At 38.9% G+C, this 20,813-nt stretch overlaps 1 protein-coding gene across 11 annotated transcripts in view; it reads left to right on the forward strand.

The window, feature by feature from the left end:
- CHD8 (chromodomain helicase DNA binding protein 8) overlaps positions 1–20,813 on the forward strand; it is a 62,002-nt gene that overhangs the window by 20,111 nt on the left and 21,078 nt on the right. For 5 of the 11 annotated variants that reach the window (XM_041738390.1, XM_041738392.1, XM_041738388.1 and 2 more), the window contains exons 2-11: positions 993–2,050; positions 2,910–3,281; positions 4,014–4,399; positions 5,965–6,079; positions 11,824–12,006; positions 12,088–12,156; positions 12,509–12,564; positions 13,083–13,200; positions 16,775–16,858; positions 19,355–19,492. In XM_041738390.1, coding sequence (XP_041594324.1) covers positions 1,208–2,050; positions 2,910–3,281; positions 4,014–4,399; positions 5,965–6,079; positions 11,824–12,006; positions 12,088–12,156; positions 12,509–12,564; positions 13,083–13,200; positions 16,775–16,858; positions 19,355–19,492 — 2,364 coding nt within the window. In that variant the 5' untranslated portion in view covers positions 993–1,207. The remainder of the gene's footprint in view (positions 1–992; positions 2,051–2,909; positions 3,282–4,013; positions 4,400–5,964; positions 6,080–11,823; positions 12,007–12,087; positions 12,157–12,508; positions 12,565–13,082; positions 13,201–16,774; positions 16,859–19,354; positions 19,493–20,813) is intronic. The other 6 variants (XM_041738398.1, XM_041738397.1, XM_041738394.1 and 3 more) reach the window with 2 other exon arrangements.

A 20,813-nucleotide genomic window follows, 5' to 3' on the forward strand; every position in this document is an offset into this window, starting at 1 on the left:
TATTAAGTATGGTCTAAGTGCTTTAAATAAGGCAGAGACAACACTGAGTACTTAAGGAGGGTGATAGGACCAGTCATCACAAATTGCTTTGCTGTTAAAGGGGCAGAGGTTCAGGGCTCACCTTTTGGAACAGAAGGAAGACCTTTGAAAGGGTGGGAAACATTTCAGCTGGGAGAGCTGCTTGGGAGGGGGGAGGGTGTGTTCTAGGCTGAAGCTACAGCATAATAGGCAAAGTCATGCAGATAGGAATCACATTAGGGGCACCATGTGGTCTGGTTGGTCTGGAATGTAGGGTATATATAGGAAGCGGTGACAGAGAAAGTTGGGAATATAAGTGGAACTAAAATGTACAGTTGTTTGAACTTCTTGCAAAGGAAGTTTTTGATCTTAAATACGAGAAAGGGGGAGGGGACTTCACAGAAATAGTATGTATAGATTGATATGTTAGCTAGAATAACGTTTAGGAAACTTCCTGGGTAAAGGTACACAGTAAGTATAGCGAGATTGTACTGCAGGGAAAAGTGGTTATTTTTGCCAGTAGTGAGTAAAAGCATCTAAAATACAAGGGAAATTTATGGACTGCAGTATGTTCAGAAAGCTTTATCTCCAGTCATTGTAATGCTACTGGAATGTTAAGTTCTGTGAGCTTAACCTGAAGTAGAAGGTGAGTGAATGTTAAACTCCCTGATTTCTGCCTAAGAATGATAATGGTAAAAAGAAACGGACAGGGATGACTGAGAGATCTTGACAGACAGAAACTTCAGAGTGTGTAGGTGTAAGAGTCCAAAAAGGGGTTTGGTTTATTTCTTTTATAGTTTTAGTTTGAAGCAAAAATGTGCTTGTGCTTTCTGCTCTGTCTCTGTCCTCGGATTACCTCACATTTCCGTCTTCTCGTTATTTTGATGCCAGTTGATATTAAGGGTAGTACCTAAGGAGAAGTTTTCCTTGAGGTCACCAACTTTGCTTATTTTTCATTTGTCTTCTCACAACAGGAGTTTCACCATCTTCCTCTGAAGACCTAGCCATCTTGCTCCATGAAGGTCAGGACAATCTGACATGCACTTGTTTCTTGCCTCTTTACCTGAAGAGTAGTCCTCTTCCATTGTGTACATTTTTTTCTTAATAGGGGAGGGGAGGGGAGAGCCAGTACCCCCCCTCCCCTTCCCTCCTTAGACCTTGGGGAAGTACCCTCCATTGCTTTCCCAAGATGGCAGACCCCATCATGGATCTGTTTGATGACCCAAATTTATTTGGCCTGGACTCTCTGACTGATGACAGCTTCAACCAGGTCACACAAGACCCCATTGAGGAAGCCCTTGGACTGCCAAGCTCTCTGGACTCCTTGGATCAGATGAACCAGGATGGTGGAGGTGGTGATGTGGGGAATTCATCAGCAAGTGACCTGGTCCCCCCACCAGACGAGACAGCCCCCACAGAACTTCCCAAAGAATCAACAGCTCCAGCTCCAGAATCTTTAACTTTGCATGATTATACCACTCAGCCCGTCAGCCAGGAGCAGCCAGCCCAACCTGTCTTACAGACACCGACGCCAACATCAGGACTTTTGCAGGTCTCCAAGAGCCAGGAGATCCTGAGCCAAGGGAATCCTTTCATGGGTGTCTCTGCCACAGCTGTCTCCTCCAGTAGTGCTGGAGGGCAACCACCTCAGTCAGCCCCTAAGATCGTTATCCTTAAGGCCCCACCAAGCTCCTCAGTCACTGGTGCCCATGTGGCACAAATTCAGGCCCAAGGTATCACCAGCACAGCTCAGCCCCTAGTGGCTGGCACAGCCAATGGTGGAAAAGTTACTTTTACCAAAGTGCTAACCGGCACTCCCCTTCGACCAGGTGTTTCCATTGTCTCTGGTAATACAGTGTTGGCCGCCAAGGTCCCTGGGAACCAGGCTACTGTTCAGCGCATTGTCCAGCCCAGCCGACCAGTAAAGCAGCTGGTCCTACAGCCAGTTAAGGGTTCAGCTCCTGCTGGAAACCCTGGGGCCACAGGGCCCCCACTGAAGCCTGCAGTTACACTGACCTCTACACCTACCCAGGTGACTTGAGTGAAAGGGGGAGGTGAATTTTGGTTTAGTAGAGGGCCCAGCAACTCTGTGAGAAGAGAGCACGAGACCTATCTCTAGGAATCCTGTTTAAATTCTACCTTTGCTTTAAAAAATCAGTTAGTGTTGACAGCCACATGCTTACTACTTACTAGGTGGAAGCAGTTAATGTTGACATTTTTTGAGCTCTTACTGTATGTTTACACTGTGCCTAGCTGGTGGTGAACAAGACAGACACAGTCCCTGTCCTTACAGAGCTCATGGTCTGCCAAGAAGGCAGACATTAAACAAATTCACAATACTGTATGATACAAAGTTTTATGAGAAATACTGGATGCTATGGGAACAAAGAGTCATTATTTATTTATATTTGCAAGACTTACAGAAGCTATGTGTATGTTTTCCCTGTTCTTACTGAGACTGTCCTCCTCTATCCACTGAAAAGTCTAGTTTCTATTGTAAGAAAACGGAGGTCCTAGCCTCTGATTAAAGGGCCAAAAGAGTTTGCAAGGCCTTGGGTGGTATTAAAAGTAAGTAGGACCAGTGGAAAGAAGCTATGAGGAGGTGGATTATAAAGACTTTTGTTCTAATAGACTGCCAGGAAATGGAATGACTACCTTAGAAGATAGCCTTGCATCAGGAGTTTGTCAAAATAGGCCTGATACCCATTGGGCAGAGGTGTTCCAGAGAAGACTCAATCAGGACAGATAGGAGGATGAACAAAATAAATTGTACTATGTCTTTTGACCCTCAATTTTTATGGTTCTAGGATGAGGAAAACTGGCGCAAATATTTAAGAGTATACCATTCTTTAATGTTGTACCTCTCTTGCAATTTCCTTTCTTCACTCTAGGGTGAATCGAAACGCATCACCCTGGTCCTCCAGCAGCCACAGTCTGGAGGTCCCCAAGGACACCGGCATGTCGTACTAGGGAGTCTACCAGGCAAGATAGTGTTACAGGGCAACCAGCTGGCAGCCCTGACTCAAGCCAAGAATGCTCAGGGGCAGCCTGCCAAAGTAGTAACTATCCAGCTGCAGGTGCAACAGCCACAGCAGAAAATCCAGATTGTACCACAGCCGCCAGCATCGCAGCCGCAGCCGCCACCACCACCCTCAACCCAACCAGTGACTCTCTCCTCTGTGCAGCAAGCTCAGATAATGGGACCAGGACAAAGCCCAGGACAAAGACTTTCGGTACCACTCAAGGTGGTGCTGCAGCCACAGGTGAGACTTCTACAGGTAGCAAGGAGGATAGACCCCTGGGCCCTCTGCTGTCACCCTTAGCAACCACTCATTGTTGAATGTGGGGTCACTGGAGTCATGCCTCTGAACTGAAATACAGGCTTTTACTTCTTTTACCCATGGAAACTTTGTATTAATTATATGAAAAGTTTTGAGGGTTATTGTTAGCTTTAGGATAAGAGATGATTGATGATTTATCTGGTTTGTCTTTGGGCTGTTTCATTTACATTCTGTTCCTAATATTGTTGTGGAGTAAAAATGATTGGCAATATTCTTTCATTTGAAAGATAAAGAAGTTGTCTTAAAGAGATCAAGTGATTATCACTCCTCCCGCCCCTACCCCCACCAAGAAGCTAAAGGTAGGCCGAGAGTAGAATGTTTTGGGTTTTTTTTCCCTACTTTTGGCCTGGAGTTTAAGGTTGATTGTATTGTTTGAAAATTTTCTAGAATAATGGAGATGTGTATTGACATGAGGAGCATGGCTGAAGGATACTGAAGTTTAATTTGGCACAGTTCTTGCCTTATCTCATCCCTTTCCCACTAAAAAAACACTTTTTTCCCGCTACTGTGTCCAAGTTCAGTAAGACTTGATCTGAATCTCATTCTTGAGGAATTAGAGATGGAAAGTTTCTAGCCTATCTGCCTTAGAGCTGGGTTTTATTTAGGCCATTTAGTCACAAGCATGTTGAAATTTTAGCATCTTTATTTCTGTAGGCTGGCTCTTCCCAAGGGGCCTCTTCTGGGCTCTCCGTAGTGAAAGTTCTAAGTGCCAGTGAAGTGGCAGCTCTGTCTTCACCAGCAAGCTCTGCTCCTCACACGGGGGGCAAGATAGGAATGGAGGAGAACCGCAGGCTAGAGCACCAGAAGAAGCAAGAGAAAGCCAATCGGATTGTAGCAGAAGCTATTGCTAGGGCCCGTGCCCGGGGTGAGCAGAACATACCTCGAGTCCTAAATGAGGATGAACTACCTAGTGTTCGGCCTGAGGAAGAAGGTGAGAAGAAACGCAGGAAGAAGAACAGTGGGGAGAGGCTCAAGGAAGAAAAGCCAAAGAAGAGCAAAACATCTGGTACCTCCAAAACTAAAGGAAAAAGTAAGCTGAAGTGAGTACAGCCCTTTGCTGTTTTGTTGGGACATTTGAGGGCAGCGTACTTGTTTTTAGATTAGTGTTGAGGGGTGCCTGGCTGGCTCAGTTGGTAGAGCATATGACTCTTGATCTTGGGGTTACGAGTTCCAGCCCCATGTTGGGTGTAGAGATTACTTAAGAGAATAAAATCTTTTTTTTTTTTTTTTTTTTTTAATTTTTATTTATTTATGATAGTCATCACAGAGAGAGAGAGAGGCAGAGACACAGGCAGAGGGAGAAGCAGGCTCCATGCCCTGGGAGCCCGACGTGGGATTCGATCCCGGGTCTCCAGGATCATGCCCTGGGCCAAAGGCAGGCGCCAAACCGCTGCGCCACCCAGGGATCCCAAGAGAATAAAATCTTTTAAGAAAAAATTAGTTTTGAGAAGAACTACTTGTGTGTATGCTTTTAAAGATTTATTTATTTGAGAGAGAGCAGAGGGAGAGGCAGAGTAAGAGAGTCTCAAGCAAACTCCATGCTCATTGTAGAGCCTGAAATGGGGCTTGATCTCAAGACCCTGAGATCATGACCTGAGCCAAAACCAAGAGTCAAGCTTATTACCCAGCTGCGCCACCCAGGTCCCTAGGGACTACTTGTATTTAGCAACTACATGGTTCAAGGTGATCTGTCTATCATAGAAGATAATAAGGGCTTTCTTTTCTCTGTCCCAATGTTTATATGGTCTGTTAAACCGAAATTTGCAAATTAGCATATTTTGAAAGAGAAACAACAAGGCACAGGAAAGATAGCCAATTATGGTATTGGGGGTTATGTTGAAAAGCTGAATGTTTTTATACATCTTCCTGATTTTGTATCACTAAAGTGTGAAAAAGATTTCTCACTATCCCCCTACCACCCACATCAGTAAAAGAGCTGCTGGAGATGTAGCTGCCCTGTTCTTATATCTCATCTGTGAATTAGAGATTTTAGCAACCATTGTCAGCTTTAAACAGTGTTGACAGAACCAGGGCTTATCACAATTGAGTGTCTTTTCTTTCCCTTCCATGTTGTGTAGCTTCACTCCTTTCTCCTTAGCTTCTACTCCTTAGGATTCTTTAGGCTTTGTGGTGGAATTATAATCATGCTTTATATTTGGAAGGGATTTTTCAGCTTTTTAAAAAAAAATTCATATTGCCATAGTTAATCCTCAACAACTCTCAGGCCAGGTATTACCATCGGTGTTTATATTATAAATAAGGAAGCTAATGTCCATCTAGTGACAGAACTGGAACTGAAGTGAGGTCTTGTATTTCTTGGGCCAGTATCTATTCTGCTGTCTTATGCCACCTTCCTTCAGGTATTTGTGAGTTACAGTAGTAGCAAGGGTTTGTCAAATCTAGTGTAAAGGTCAGCCAGTGGCTTAGAAACCTGAATATTTTCTATTTTTCAAACACCTTATTCCATAGCTGTGTGTCCTACTGACTGAAAAACTAAACACTTCTGTTAGGAAGTTTCATATATGATAGTTTAGATTAATTATATTTTTCTTTTCCTAACTGAATTTGGCCCTCACTGAAAATGAATTTGGTTTTTCCTTCTTAGTACCATCACCCCTGTGGTGGGTAAGAAGAGAAAGCGTAATACCTCATCTGATAATTCAGATGTAGAAGTCATGCCTGCCCAGTCACCCCGGGAAGATGAAGAAAGCAGCATTCAGGTAAAAGGATCCTGAAAGAAATTAGAAAAATCAAGTTTAATTCTGACAGACAAACCAGGAATAGATACAAGAAACTATAAGGCTATGCACATTTCAAGACTTTTTCTAAAAGAAAGGTAGGGATAAAAGGTAAAAGCAATGAGACCTGGTCATATGTCTTTTAAATTTTGGGGGTTTTCAGGCAAAAAGCATATTACTGTACAATAATAATACTATACGATAGCAGTAGTCGTTTTCTGAAATCCCAGTGTTTCAAAAACTAAGCAAGTATGAAATTATACTGCATGGTTGTTTTTATGGCTGTGTCAATACTTTGGTTTCTCTTAGAACTGTCCATCTGTCCTTTTGCTTTACCTTTTCTACACTTCAGGGTTCTGACTCTGTGAACTGAGTGCTTAGGCACATTGTTTTTTCCAACCTTTTGAAGATGAGAAACATTGGAAGAGAATAAAAGAAGCTGGACCAGAAGTTTAGTCCTCTGTCTCTGATTGTTGCTTTAAGGCGTCACCTTTGGCTCTGGTTTCCAACCACACAAAGAACCTGGTATTAAGATTCAGGAGACCCATGGTACTTCTAAGTAGCACTATGAACCTGACCAATTTACTTAGCTACTGTGTCTGAATTTTTCCTTGGTAAATGGAGGCTTGTACTTCACAAACCTTAAGTGCTTCTCTAGCTGTTAATACTTAGAAATGCATTCCCTCTTTCTTGATACGCATTCAGTACATTGGCAAACTGATACTTGGATTTTTCTGGAGAAATTAGCATGTGAGAATAGCCAAGATACAATTGAAAATGAGGCAAAAATTAGATTTAACAGACATTATAGTATGAAATAATAATTACTAGGAGTTTGGAATTAGAGAAGAAATAATGTTAGTACTGATAATAGATTCAAATAGTTATGAGAATTTAGTATGTGAATTAAAATGGCATTTTAAATTAATGGAAAGAATATTCAATAAGTTAGGACAGCTGGCTACCCATTTAGAAAAAAAAACCCTGGATTTCTTGTGTCACTCCTTACACAAATATTAGTTTAATCGAAGATCCAAATGTAAATCTTGAAATCATGAACTTCCTATAAAACATGTATGGATTTTTAAAATAATTATCAGGTAGGTTAGATCTTTCTAAGAGGGTATTAAAATTTGGAATTCATAAATGGAACAATTGATACATTTGACTATATAAAAATACTGCACGTATAACAGAAAACCTACAAATAACATAATGGTTAAGAGCTTAAACTCTGAAGCAAGAATTCCTTGGTTCTCAACTCTACTGTTTACTAACGTTGTCACTTCAGGCAAGTTTATTTAACCTCTTGGTGCCCCAGTTTCCTTCTCTCTCAAATGCAGATAATAATGCCTACCAAGTAGAGTGGTTAGGACGATTAAATGGAAGCATTTATTAAACACATAGAACAGTACTTAGCTCATGGTAAGTGAGTATAGAAAGAGCTTTATATGTGTATGTTAAATGAAATAAAGGGTTAAATTGTTAAATAATCAAAAGATAAACTGAAAGCAAATCTTTGTAATAGAAGAAATACAAATTTTAAAAGGTGATGTATTAGTTTGCTAGGGCTGCTTGCCATAATAAAATACCACAGACTGTGGCTTAAACAGCAGAAATTTATCTTCTCACAATTCTGAAAACTAGAAGCGTAAGATCAGGGGGACAGCAGATTTGGTTACCTCAGACCTCTGCCCTTGGCTTGTAGATGGCTGCTTTCTTACTATGGCGTTACATTGGTGTTTTCTCGGTGCAGACATCCCTGGTGTCTTTCTGTGTGTCCAAACGTCCTCTTATAAGGATACCATTCAAGTTGAAATAGGGCTCACCCTACCAGCCTCATTTTAACTCCATCACCTCTCTAATGCTCTGTCTCCAAATACAGTCACATTCTGAGGTACTAGGGATTAGGGTTTCAACATAAGAATTTGTGGGGGGTTGGGGCACCTGGGTGGCTCAGTTGGTTAAGTGTCTGCCTTCAGCTCAGGTCATGATCCCAGGTCCTGCAACCGAGCCCAGTGTTAGGTTCCCTGCCCAGCGGGGAGTCAGCTTCTCCTCCCTGGACCCCTCACCCGGTGTGTGCGTGCGCTCTCTCTCTCTCTCTCTCTCTCTCTCTCGTTCACTCTTAAATAAATAAAATCTTTAAAAACTAATAATTTTAGGGGGCATAAGTCAGCCCATAAGAAGTAGTAATGCCAGTGTTGACAGTGGAGTTAAGGAACCAGATATTTCACCCAGTTGATGGGAACATTGAGGCAATCTTTTTGGCAAGTCAGTATTTCAATATGTAATAAAATTTTAAATGTTAATACCCTTGGATTTAGTGATTCTGCACATAGGAAACTCTCAAAAGTATGTAATGATGCGAATGTATTGCAGCAATATTTGCAATAACAAAATTCTGAAAATCCACAGGATAGAAAACTGCATGGCAGTTAAAAAGAACAAAGCAGAGGGGTGCCTAGCTGGCTCAGTCAGTAGAGGATGCAATTCTTGGATCTTGGGATTGTGAGATCCAGCTCCACATTGGATGTAGAAATTACTTTAAAAACTAATTAATAATAAAATAAATAACTGCAAATCCGTTCTCCTATTGATGGACATTTGGGTTGTTTCCAATTTGGACCTATTACGAATAGCTGCAGTGAACAGTCTTAGTAGTACTTCATGGGCACAGATTTTCATTTCTCCTAGCTAAATCTAAGGAATAGGATTGATAGACTATAGGGTAGTTGCACATATAAACATTATAACTCTGTAAGAATCTGCCAACTTCCAAAGTGATTGTGTCATTTTACGTTTTCGCCAGTAATGAGAGTTCCAGTTCCACATCTTCAGTATTTGGGGTTATCAACGACCCCATTTTTTCAAAATAGTTTTGTAGTATTCCATATTTAGACTATACTGTTATTTATTTATTTATATATATACCATACTGTTTTTAACCAGTCCTCCATTAATGGGCATTTAGGTTTTCTCTGGTCTTCTGCCACTACAGGTAATGAATGCTACAAAGATTTGTATACATGTGCAAATTTATCTGTAGGATATCTTTGAAGTGAAATTTCTGGACCCAAAGGGTATCATCAGATTTTCTTTTATGGAGGTTGTGCCAGTTTATACTCTGAACAACAATGTATAAGTTCCTCTTTCAATATATGATCAGACTTTCTGATTTTTACCAGTCTGTTAGGTGTGTGTGGGGGGAGTTATTTCAGTTTATTTTTCATTTGCAGTTGTAATTATTTACTGTATTATGAATGTGAGTGTCTTTTTACATTTAAAGCCACTTTCTTCACTAAGTGTTAAGTGTCTATTCATGTTATTTGCCCATCTTTTTGACATGTTATGAAGCTTTTTCTTAGTTATTCAAAAGAATTCTATGCTTAGGAAATGGATCATTTGGTATTTTCCTCCTCAGTTTATTATTTGTCTCAACTTTGTTATGATATAGAAGTCTCTCAAATTTTTTGCGAGGTAAAATTGGTCAATTTCCTTTCCTACTATGAGATTATAAAAAGTACTTCCATGCTTGCTTTTGGAAAAATGTTACATCTTTTTAAGATTTTTGAAATCTTTTATGTAATTTAGTTTCTGTCAGCCTCTATGTGCCTAGCCATTTGTTTCCAATCCCATTTATAGAATAATCTACTTTTTCTTCACTGGTTAGAAGTGCTATTTTTACCATGTTCTATATCTACATAAGTATTTTAGTCTATATTTGGACATTATTTCATTGACCTGTTTATCTTTTCTTGGAGAAGTACCAATCTTTGTTAATTAGTATAGATCTTTAGGTCCTTAATATCTAGTAAGGCCAAGCACAATTTTCCTATTTTTCTTGGTTTTTTTTTTTTTTTTTTTTTAAGATTTATTTATTTATTTATGATAGACACAGAGAGAGAGAAAGAGAGGCAGAGACACAGGCAGAGGGAGAAGCAGGCTCCATGCAGGGAGCCCCGATGTGGGACTTGATCCCGAGACTCCAGGATCACGCCCTGGGCCAAAGGCAGGCGCCAAACCGCTGAGCCACCCAAGGATCCCTTTCTTGGTTATTCTTAAATGTTTATTTCTCTCTTTGATTTTCGGGATTAGCTTATCTAATTAAAAAGTTAATTTTCTTTTGTCATACTTATGTAAGGTATATAATTAGAACTAAGTCTTCTTTTTTTGTTGTTTTAAAGATCTTTTATAAAAAAAAAATCTTTTATTTATTTATTCATGAGAGACAGAGAAAAGAGAGAGGCAGAGACACCAGCAGAGAGAGAAGCAGGCCCCACACAGGTAGCCTGACGTGGGACTCGATCCCGGGTCTCCAGGATCACTCCCTGGGCTGAAGGCGGCACTAAACCGCTGAGCCACCTGGGCTGCCCCTAGAACTAAGTTTTCTTATTGCAGAACAATGTATTTTATTATTTAGTCAAGTCTTCTTTAGGTCCTTCTGGAGTGTTTTAAAGTTTTCTTCATATAGATTTTATATATTTCTTACTAAATTTAATTCTTTAGATAAGTGATTTTTTTTGTTTTCATATATAGAATCTTATATTTTATGACTCAGTCTACATAAGAACAGGTTTTTTTTAAGATTTTATTTATTTGACAGAGAGTGAGAGAGCACAAGAAGGGGGAGCAGCAGAGGGAGAGGTAGAAGCAGACTCCCCGTACAGCAGGGAGCCAGATAAGGGGCTGGGTCCCAGGATTCTGGGATCATGATCTGAACTGAGGGCAGACCCTCAACAAACTGAGCCACCCAGGCAACCTAAGAATGCTATTTTTAACAATTGATTTTATGCCAGGGAAGTGTGTTTAATTTCAATAGTTCTGTGTCTAGTAATTCATTTAATTTGTTTGGGTTTCACAGGGATATAATCATGATTGAAAAACAATTTTGTCTCCCTATCCTTCCCAGTTTTGTATCATGAGCTGCAAAGTAGTCCTTACATTACTTAATTAAAAAATATTTTACTTGGGGTGCCAGGGTGGCTCAGTTGGTTGAGCTTCTGATTCTTGGTTTTGGCTCAGGTCATGATCTCAGGGTTGTGGGATTGAGCCCCAAGTCCAGCTCTGTGCTCACTGTGGAGTATGCTTGACATTTTCTCCTTCTCCTTCTGCCCCTCCTCCCACTGGTGTGCACACATGTACACACACTCACGTGCTTTCTCTCTCTCTAAATTAAAACCTTAAAAAAATGTTTACTCAATCACTTGAAAGAATAATGTAAATCTAAAATTTGTTGATATGGAAAACCTAAGAAGTATTGTTAATAAAAAATGTAGTAGAAGAACAATATTGTAATCATATAGTATGATTCTATTTATTAAAACAAAAAAAACTTTAGAACTAAAACAAAAAACCAAAGTTAGTAACAAAACATCTATACCCTTGAACTTCTGGAAAGCACATTGCACCCTGCAGGTTGAGTCCTATTTCATTTTACCAGAGCTTCTTCACAGTAGTACCCAGATTGCTTTCAGCTGGGTTCTGGTTCTTGGTAAAACAGATATACTTGATAAAACAATTCAGCAAGTTAATATGTATTTGGTACATAAAATAAATTATATGGTTTGATATTGCATAATTTGATAAAAAAGCTCTTTATCTTTCTGGCTTGATTTTTCATAGAGATTTTGGAGTAAAATCTAAGTATATGACTATAGGCAAATAGTTTTGAAGGTTTTCTCTCTGAGAAACCTACACAGTTATCTTAACCATTCTTGCCTCTACAGAAAAGACGCTCAAACCGCCAAGTTAAGCGAAAAAAATATACAGAGGATCTGGATATAAAGATCACAGATGATGAAGAAGAAGAAGAAGTGGATGTAACTGGTCCAATAAAAACTGAGCCTATCCTCCCTGAACCAGTGCAGGAACCAGATGGCGAGACTCTGCCTTCCATGCAGTTCTTTGTGGTAAGCTGAGAACTTAAGCAGTATGAGTGGTTGTTCTGCTCCTCGCAGTCTGTGTTGACTGACTGCATTTTTTTGCTACAGGAGAATCCCAGTGAAGAAGATGCAGCCATAGTAGACAAAGTGCTTTCTATGCGGATTGTGAAGAAGGAGGTGAGGCTATAACCTTTAATGTCAGCCCATAATGCTGCATTCACTCTATTTAATAAACATCTTTGGATGTCAGGATAGATTACTACAGTGTAATCATGAGATGGTGGAGGAAGTTAGCTAGAAAATAGGAACTGTCTTACTGTCTCTTGTTTTGCTTATTGGTTTAAAATAGATAAAGGCTTATTTTCTACAGCCATCAGATCTCTTATTTCGGAGTACTAGATTAGTTCTTTAACCCCTCAGTAATATACTCTAGGGACATTGGTATGAAGCTCTGCCATGAATAGTGAAAATTAAAGGTTCTTCCTTTGACAGATAAGGTTATTAATAACTATAATTTCTTTCTTCTCAGCTTCCTTCTGGACAGTATACTGAGGCAGAAGAATTCTTTGTCAAGTACAAGAACTAGTATGTGATCTGTGCAAAAAGCTTTTCACCCTAAATTCCACAGGGTTGTAAAAAGTTCTCCTGTATAGTCTATCCCGGGTGGGAATGTATCCCCTTTTAATAGTCTCCTAGCCCAAATTGCTGTTTTCATTGAGGAAAATGTCTATTCAAAGAGAAGTTTAGGAATTGGCATGACTCTTCTATTTCCCAGCAGGAAGGTGGGGTAAAGGGTGGTTCCTGATAAAATCCCTTGTGATGTTCTCTATACCTTAGTCTAATGTTAAGACTTTGCTACTCAGAATGTGGTCAGTGAACCAACAGAATTAGTGTCATTTGGGTGCTTGTTAGAAATGTGAACTTTCATTCCAGCCCCAGATCAGGTGTTTGTATCCAAAATCAAGCTTAAGAAACACTAACCTAGGAGTCTGTCTCCCCGCTTAAGTATGTTGTACTCATTTTGCCTGCTTCTGGCTTATCCCCAAATCTAGCCTACCAGTTCTTTTTCTCACACCATGACTGGCTATTTCCATCCCCTTCAGCTCCTATCTACACTGTGAATGGGCCACCATCTCCCAACTAGAGAAGGATAAAAGGATCCATCAGAAACTAAAGCGCTTCAAAACCAAAATGGCTCAGATGAGACACTTCTTCCACGAGGTAATTAGGAATAGGTATCGCCTATCATTTGTTTCATAGAAGCATAAATTTACTGGGGTTATCCATCTTGACTGATTATTCAAGATTTGTAATTGGGACACCTGGGTGGCTAGTGGTTGAGCCTCTGTCTTCGGCTCAGGGCATGATCTCAGAATCTGGGATTGAGTCCCACATCAGGCTCCCTGCAGGGAGCCTGCTTCTCCCTCTGCCTGTGTCTCTGCCTCTCTCTCTGTGTCTCTCTCACGAATAAATAAATCTTAAAAAAAAAAAAAAAAAAGATTAGTAATTGCTTTGCATATATGGGTATGAAGTCTTAATTTTGATCACTGGACTTTCCTTACTTAATTACCTATGCTTTCGTTTTAGCAGGTCTAAATGTGGTCTTTTTATAAGTTATTAGAATATTTTGGTATTGACTTGCTCAGTGTTCATGGAAATATTTTCAAGACGGATTTTTAAACTGACCACTGATCCACTTGAGGCTTTCTTCTAATGTTAGTCTGTAGCAGTTGGTGGTATCTGTAGGTATAAGCTATTGTATTGTTAGGAAAAAACATTTATTTTCAAAAATTTCTAATCTAGTATAACAAGAGATGGTGATAAAGGAGTGTTAATTTCCCAAATCCATTTTTGCTACTGATTAAACACTAGGGCATGCATAAGGGTCTCTTGAGCCATATTTTAACTGTCCATTTTGCTTTGAAGGCTTTGTGCACATATATGTCTTTGCCAAAGACAAAGGGATTTTTCATCTTTATTATAATGTAAAACTGGGTGCCTTGAGAAGACAGATTGTTTTTCAAAGTTTGTTAGAGCTAAAGGGGAAAAGGTACAGTAAGAAAGATTGAGGGAAGGAAGGAACTAAATGCATAGTTTTAGCAAAAAACTGGAGAGGGCAAGTAGGGCTATGTAGTTTTATAATTTCTTTTTGTATGAAAATAATTGGGTTGTATTTTTTCATCTATGTTCTTTTAAAGCATAATTTGTGAAATGTACAATGAAACTGTAATCCCCTTCCAGCTGATATTTTAGATGTATAATTCATGACTGTTGAACCAGTCTTTGCTAACTCGTGCCAATTAAATCTCCATATATAGGTAGACCATTTAACCAAATCATTCATTTATTCATCCTTTATTATGTGCTAGTCTCTATGGAGAACAAACCAGACATGGTCTGTGTTCTCATGCAGCTCACTGTCTAATTGGAGAGAGAAATATTAAAAAGTAATTCAAATTGTGGTAAGTGCCTAAAAAGAAAGAGCACAAGGGGGAGGGGAAGGAAACACGTACTTTGGATAATTAGGGAAGACTTCTCTGAGAATTGAATTATGAATAGGAGGAAGGCCATGAACTCATGTAAATAATACCACTGACATGGGGGACAGTATATATGAAGGCCCTGAGACAGTCTGAGGAACTGAAAGACAGTGCAGTTGATGAACAAAAGAGAGTGAATGGCCCAAAATGATATCAGAAATTTAGGCAAGCAGGTGCATACAGACCTTTTAAGTAGTTTGGTTTTAATTTTGTTTTTATTCTAGGTGCAAAGGAAAATGGTTACATTACTTAAAACAGGTCAAAAACATAATCCAGTGTTCACTTTTAAAAGATCACCTAGACTTTGGAGAATGGATTGAAGAAGAGTAAGCACAAAAGTATGATGAGCAGTAAGAAAGCAGTTGAAGATTTTTAAGTAGGAAATATCGTGGCTTAGAGTAGAGTTGTTTCAAGTGGATAGAATGGATGGATTAGAATTGACAGGGCTTGGTGTGATGGCTTATATAAACAGGTTTGTGGTCAGAGCAAATGAGTTGAGATGGGATCATTTATTAAAGTGTAGAAAATGTTAAAAGCAGCCAATATGGGGAAAGTCAAGAATTTAGTTTAGACTGTGTTAACTTTAAAATTCCTTAACACATCTCTAACACATATACAAATCTCGATTTTTCAGGCTGCAATTAAAATTTGGATTTTATCATATAAATAATTATTAAAACCTTAATAATGGCTAAAGTCACAGTTGGGGGAGGGGCAGGAATTTCTATACATTCTGATAGTTCTATATTTTCTTGTTAAAGTTCTTTAAAAAAAAGGGGGGGGGTCTTTCTATAATAGAATGGATATAAGCCCAGAACCAAGGCTTGAGAATTCTCCAAATTTAGAGGTCCAGGTGAAGGAGAAGGAACTGTATGCCAGAGTGTCAGGAGAAAGATTAGGAAAAAGATAAATCACAAAAAATAAGGGGAAAAGATGTCTTAAGAAAGAAGAGTGTTTTCTTTAAAGTTTCTTTGAGACCTTTCTTTGGAGCCTGGGTTATTTTCAGATACCACCCAAAGTTGGATACCAGTGACTTAGAAGAAAAATAACCAGCGAAGGTGATCAAGAGTTGACTAAAACCAAAATAAAGGGTGCAGGGCTACTGATGAGAGAGTATAGTGTATCAGAAAAGCCAAGGGAAGACAATGCTTAAAGGAGAGAATTAGGAATTGTGGAATACTTTATAGAGGTAAAGTGAGATGAAGACAGAAATGTTTCGTTATATTTGGCAATTTGGAGATCATTAATGACCTTGACAAGAATAGTTTAGTTGTGTGAAAGAAGTAGAAGGAAGAGTGGAATGGATGGACAGTGGAGGTGATGACATGGAGAGCTACCTTGTGTTTAAAACTGTTGGGGGGGATCCCTGGGTGGCGCAGCGGTTTGGCGCCTGCCTTTGGCCCAGGGCGCGATCCTGGAGACTCGGGATCGAATCCCACGTCAGGCTCCCGGTGCATGGAGCCTGCTTCTCCCTCTGCCTATGTCTCTGCCTCTCTCTCTCTCTCACTGTGTGCCTATCATAAATAAATAAAATAAAATTTTAAAAAAATAAAGATTTAAAAAATAATAATAATAATAAATAAATAATAAAAATAATAATAAATAATAAAATAATAAATAATAAAAATAATAATAATAAAACTGTTGGTGCTAAACCCTGGTGGCCCAGCGGTTTAGCACCGCCTTCAGCCTGGGGTGTGATCCTGGAGATCCGGGATCGAGTCCCATGTCGGTCTCCCTGCATGGAGCCTGCTTCTCCCTCTGCCTGTCTCTCTGCCTCTCTCTCCCTGTGTCTGTCATTTATAAATAAATAAAATCTTAAAAAAAAAAACAAAAAAAACAAAAAACGGTTGGGACAGTTTGCGTATGAAGCAGAACAGAAAAAGTAGTTGCAAGCAGATAAGAATAAAAGAGGTCTTTTTAAGATGTGAAATAGTAGAGTACATTGGTGTGTTTATTGAAATTTCCAGTAGGGAGGGATTCCTTAGAAGGTGAGAAGGGATGGAATCCAGAGCATGTATGGAGAGACTAGCCTCTATTAGGAGACACTTGCTCTGGTAATAGGTGAGAAGATGGGTGCAGGCTTAGGTAAGTTTTTAGCATTTGGTATTGTAGAAATTGGGAACTCCCTGGTGAAGGTGTCTTTTAAAGAAAAAAAATTTCGAAGTAAGATCATCACGTAAAGGTGGAGTGGAAGATTGGGTTTACTGGACAGTGGTCTTTTGATCTTATTGTTTGTTTCATAACTCCTCTAGGATGAAGAGCCCTTCAATCCAGACTATGTAGAGGTAGATAGGATATTGGATGAGTCTCACAGTATTGACAAGGACAATGGAGAGGTGAGTTGGGAGCATGGAAGGACACTAAACGTCTCATAGATTTCTACTGGTTTTCTTGCCCATCCTTTATTTTTCAGATATGGCTGAAAAATCCCTTGGACAAAAAGGTATTTTTAAGTTTTTCTGAGATCTCCTTAGAATGATATTGGGAAGATAAGAGAATAGGGAGAGAGGCTAAAAGGAAAGCTTCCCATAAAGTCAGACATCCTGGAGCTTCATTTATAAATACCAGGAGCTGTATTAACAACTACTTCTTCACCTTGATCTTGTTTTCTTCTAGATTTTACATAGGAGACCCCGACATTCAGTTAAGGGTGATAGAAGGGGGGAGGCGTAGGGATACTTCACAAATCTCCGCATTTATAAATAGAAAATGCCTGCACAGACTCCTAGCTTTCTCCATATTGTTGAGAATTATTTTTTTGGCTTACCATCAGTTAAATGCATCTTTATCATTAAAACCAACCTATTGCATTTGACTGTACTTTTAAGCAGATTGTGAGATCCTATTCCCACAGTTTCAGATTCAGTTGGTCTCTGGGTAAGACCCAGAGATCTGTATTTTTAAGTTGGTTCTCCAAGGGATTCTTAGGCATAGCTTGATTTCAGAATCACTGCACTAAAAACTCTGTTAGCAGATTTTACACATGCTAAAACACCTACTGATACAGCTTCATAAATCACTTTCATTTTCCAGATAAGAGTTGTGAAGATCTAAGCCATAGTGAATTCAACATGGCTCTTTTAAATTTATTTCAAACTTACTTAAGACTGTGAACCATCATCATTCACTTTTTTTTTTTTCCACTTCAAGTAGCAGTTCTTGGTAGAGCCACATTTCATTAAGTGTTTGTCACCTCTGACAGTTACTGCTTACCCAATAACCAATACAGAACAACAGCCTTATTCAAATGTCATGCCAGGTGGTGAGCTAGGCTTACTTACAAACTAAGTGGCACATTTCCATACATTATCCTTACAGGACCTAAGAATCAAAAGTCTTCTGTCTGCAATTCCAAGTTTATTTTATAAGCCAATAGGGTCACTCAGAACTTTAGATGTCCAGGGCCTATTACAGTTCAGTGTCTTCAAATCTTGACAGGCATGATTCAGATAACATATATTCTACTCTTTTGGGTTGGAGTGGGAGGAGTTACTGTTCATTGTTCATTAGCGGGAGTTGAGTGGGGAATAGACCAGTTATTAGAATGGACAGGTTAACTATTATTTAAATTCTTCTCATCATTTTCAGGATCTCGGCCTTTTCAGCCTTAAAAATCTTACGCTCTCTACCAGCATACTTTTTACTCTTCCAAAAATAATTGATCTTTGGACTGTTGGAAATGACAAGACAGACGAAATGTTTTAGTTTCCTGGTACTATAACTTGTGCTCCCAATATTGGATAACAACATTCTGTGTACCCATTTTTTTCCCTCCCCAAATAAGTTTAATTTGTCATCCTTTTACATGACCTAATAGTGGCAATCATTATTATAAATAATAAAGTCCTTGGAAAAGTAAGTTATGATGCTGGAAATGCCTGTCCTGGACAAATGGCTTTATGTAGAAACTGACCTGAGTCATTATAATAAAGAAAAAAGTAAAGAGCAACTAGATTAATACTAGGGATTCCTTGATCTGTGATTCTGTCAAGGTGCTTATATCTTTAGATTTCTTGTTGGCTGTTTTAAGGGTATTCTATGAATTGATAATAGAGATTCTTGTTGACTATACTAGGCCCATCTAATCCTTCTTGTTTCATATAAAAGAAAAATAGAAATGCCATCAGTGCAGTGATCATTTTGAGTAGTGATAAGAGGACCCATTTTGTCACTGCGCCATCACTTGGAGCAGAACACCTCCATAGAGCGCAGTACTCTAGCTGAAGCTTCAGCACTTTCCTCTCTTCCCTCTTGTTACCTGTCTTCAGTGACACCTCTCCTAGTTATCTCTTAGCTCACAGGGAAATCTCTTTGTTACCATATGACTGCTTTTTGAAGTAGCATCTGCATTCACAGTTACAGAAGCTCAGCTTACGGGTTTAATCTGTTCCTCGCTTAGAAAAATAGCCTGGCTTCTACTCTTCCACTGTATTGAATTTGGTGCAAGGGCAGAAGAACAAAGCAGACCCTTATCTTTTAGTTTCAACCTAATTCAACATAATAAAGGAAAATTTTTATTTTATTTTTTTTGCATTTGCTTGGTTGATGAGCATGATGTTTTAGTGCTTAGTGTTCTAGAAACTATAGGGTAAAACTCTACCTTTTAGAACAAATTCTGATAAATTGCCTGGAAAAATGATCAAAGCCATGAATAGTATACAGTGTCTCAGCAGATGAGCCTATGGTTGGTGTTTCCAGCCTGCCTTTTTTTTTTTAAAGCATTTTTTACGTATTAACACTCTGTGATCTGATTCTGTAGTCAAATCTTACCCTTTAATCATAGCAGAGAATACAGAATCCATTTATTAAGGCTTTAGCTTCTTCTCTCCTAGCCTGTGATTTACTACCTGGTGAAATGGTGCTCTCTGCCCTACGAGGATAGTACGTGGGAGCTGAAAGAGGATGTTGATGAGGGCAAGATTCGAGAATTTAAACGGATCCAGTCAAGGCACCCAGAACTCAAAAGAGTGGTAAGTACATTTGAATTTAGAGTATAAAGCCTGTGTAGGCAATGATTTAATTTTTTATTTGTAGAAGTTTATGTTGTTTAGCTTTTTATTATGGAAATTTTCAAGCGTATACAAAAGTAAAAGAAATAATGTATCAACCACCCAACTTTAACAATTGACACACAATCTTTTTTCATATATTTCTCTATTTACTCATTTTCCTATTTACCAGATTAATTAATAAATTAATTTTAAAAGATTTTATTTATTTGAGAGAGAGAGAGAGAGCAAGCACAAATGGGTGCGGGAGGGCAAAGGGAGAAGGAGAAGTGGACTCCCCACATCTATCTGCTCCCCAGAGCAGGGAGCATGACATGGGGCTCGATCCCAGGACCCTAGGATCATGACTTGAGCTGAATGCAGACGCTTAACTGACTGAGCCATGTAGTCACCACCAGCCCCTCGCCCCATTTACCAGATGATTTTAAAGCAAATCCCAGATTCCTTTATTTCATCTGTAAATATTTCAGTGTCTATGTTTAAAGGTTAATACAATTTTCACACCTGAGAAAATTTAATCATTTCTAAGTATCGTGAAATAGCCAATACTATATATATTTCCCTGATCATCTTCTAATTTTTGTTAAAGTGCTTGGATTTTGAATAAAGGTTTATATATTGCTGTCAGTTAATGTGTCTCAAATGTCTCTTAATTTTAGTTTTCCCCTTCATCTCCTCTCTCTTCTTTATAATTTCTCTTGAAGAAATCAGGTGGTTTGTTCTCTAGAGTTTTCCATAGTCTGAAGTTTACCAATTGCATCCCCATTGGAACCTTCTTTTTTATTTATTTATTTATTTATTTATTTATTTATTTTTTCCCATTGGAACCTTCTAACATGTTCTCTGTCCCTTATATTTTACATAAATGGTTTAGATACAGAACAGTGCTGTCCACTGGAACTTTTTAGCATTGTGCTAATACAGTAGCCACTAGCTATATTTCAAATGCTCAGTAGTCACATGTGGCTAGTGGCAGATCTAAAACATCATCATAGACACAGTTCCATTAGCTACCACTCTCCTAAATAAAGGCTTCATCAAATGGGGAAGGGAGACCACTAAATTTACTTCATGGGTGATTCTATCAGGTTTTCTTTTGTGATATTAGCCATTTATATTGCCTCAGCCTATTCTTATAAGGATCTCAAAGATGTTATTTTAATTGTATCATGTCTTCATTTATTAGCCAGAATTTTCTATAAAAAGAAATATTCCCCTGCTATTTGGTTACTCTGAGGTACAGATGGTATAGGAAAGAAGGATAAATGCTTTTTTTCTCTCT

Source organism: Vulpes lagopus, chromosome 23 (genome assembly GCF_018345385.1).
Source record: "Vulpes lagopus strain Blue_001 chromosome 23, ASM1834538v1, whole genome shotgun sequence".
NCBI lineage: Eukaryota > Metazoa > Chordata > Mammalia > Carnivora > Canidae > Vulpes > Vulpes lagopus.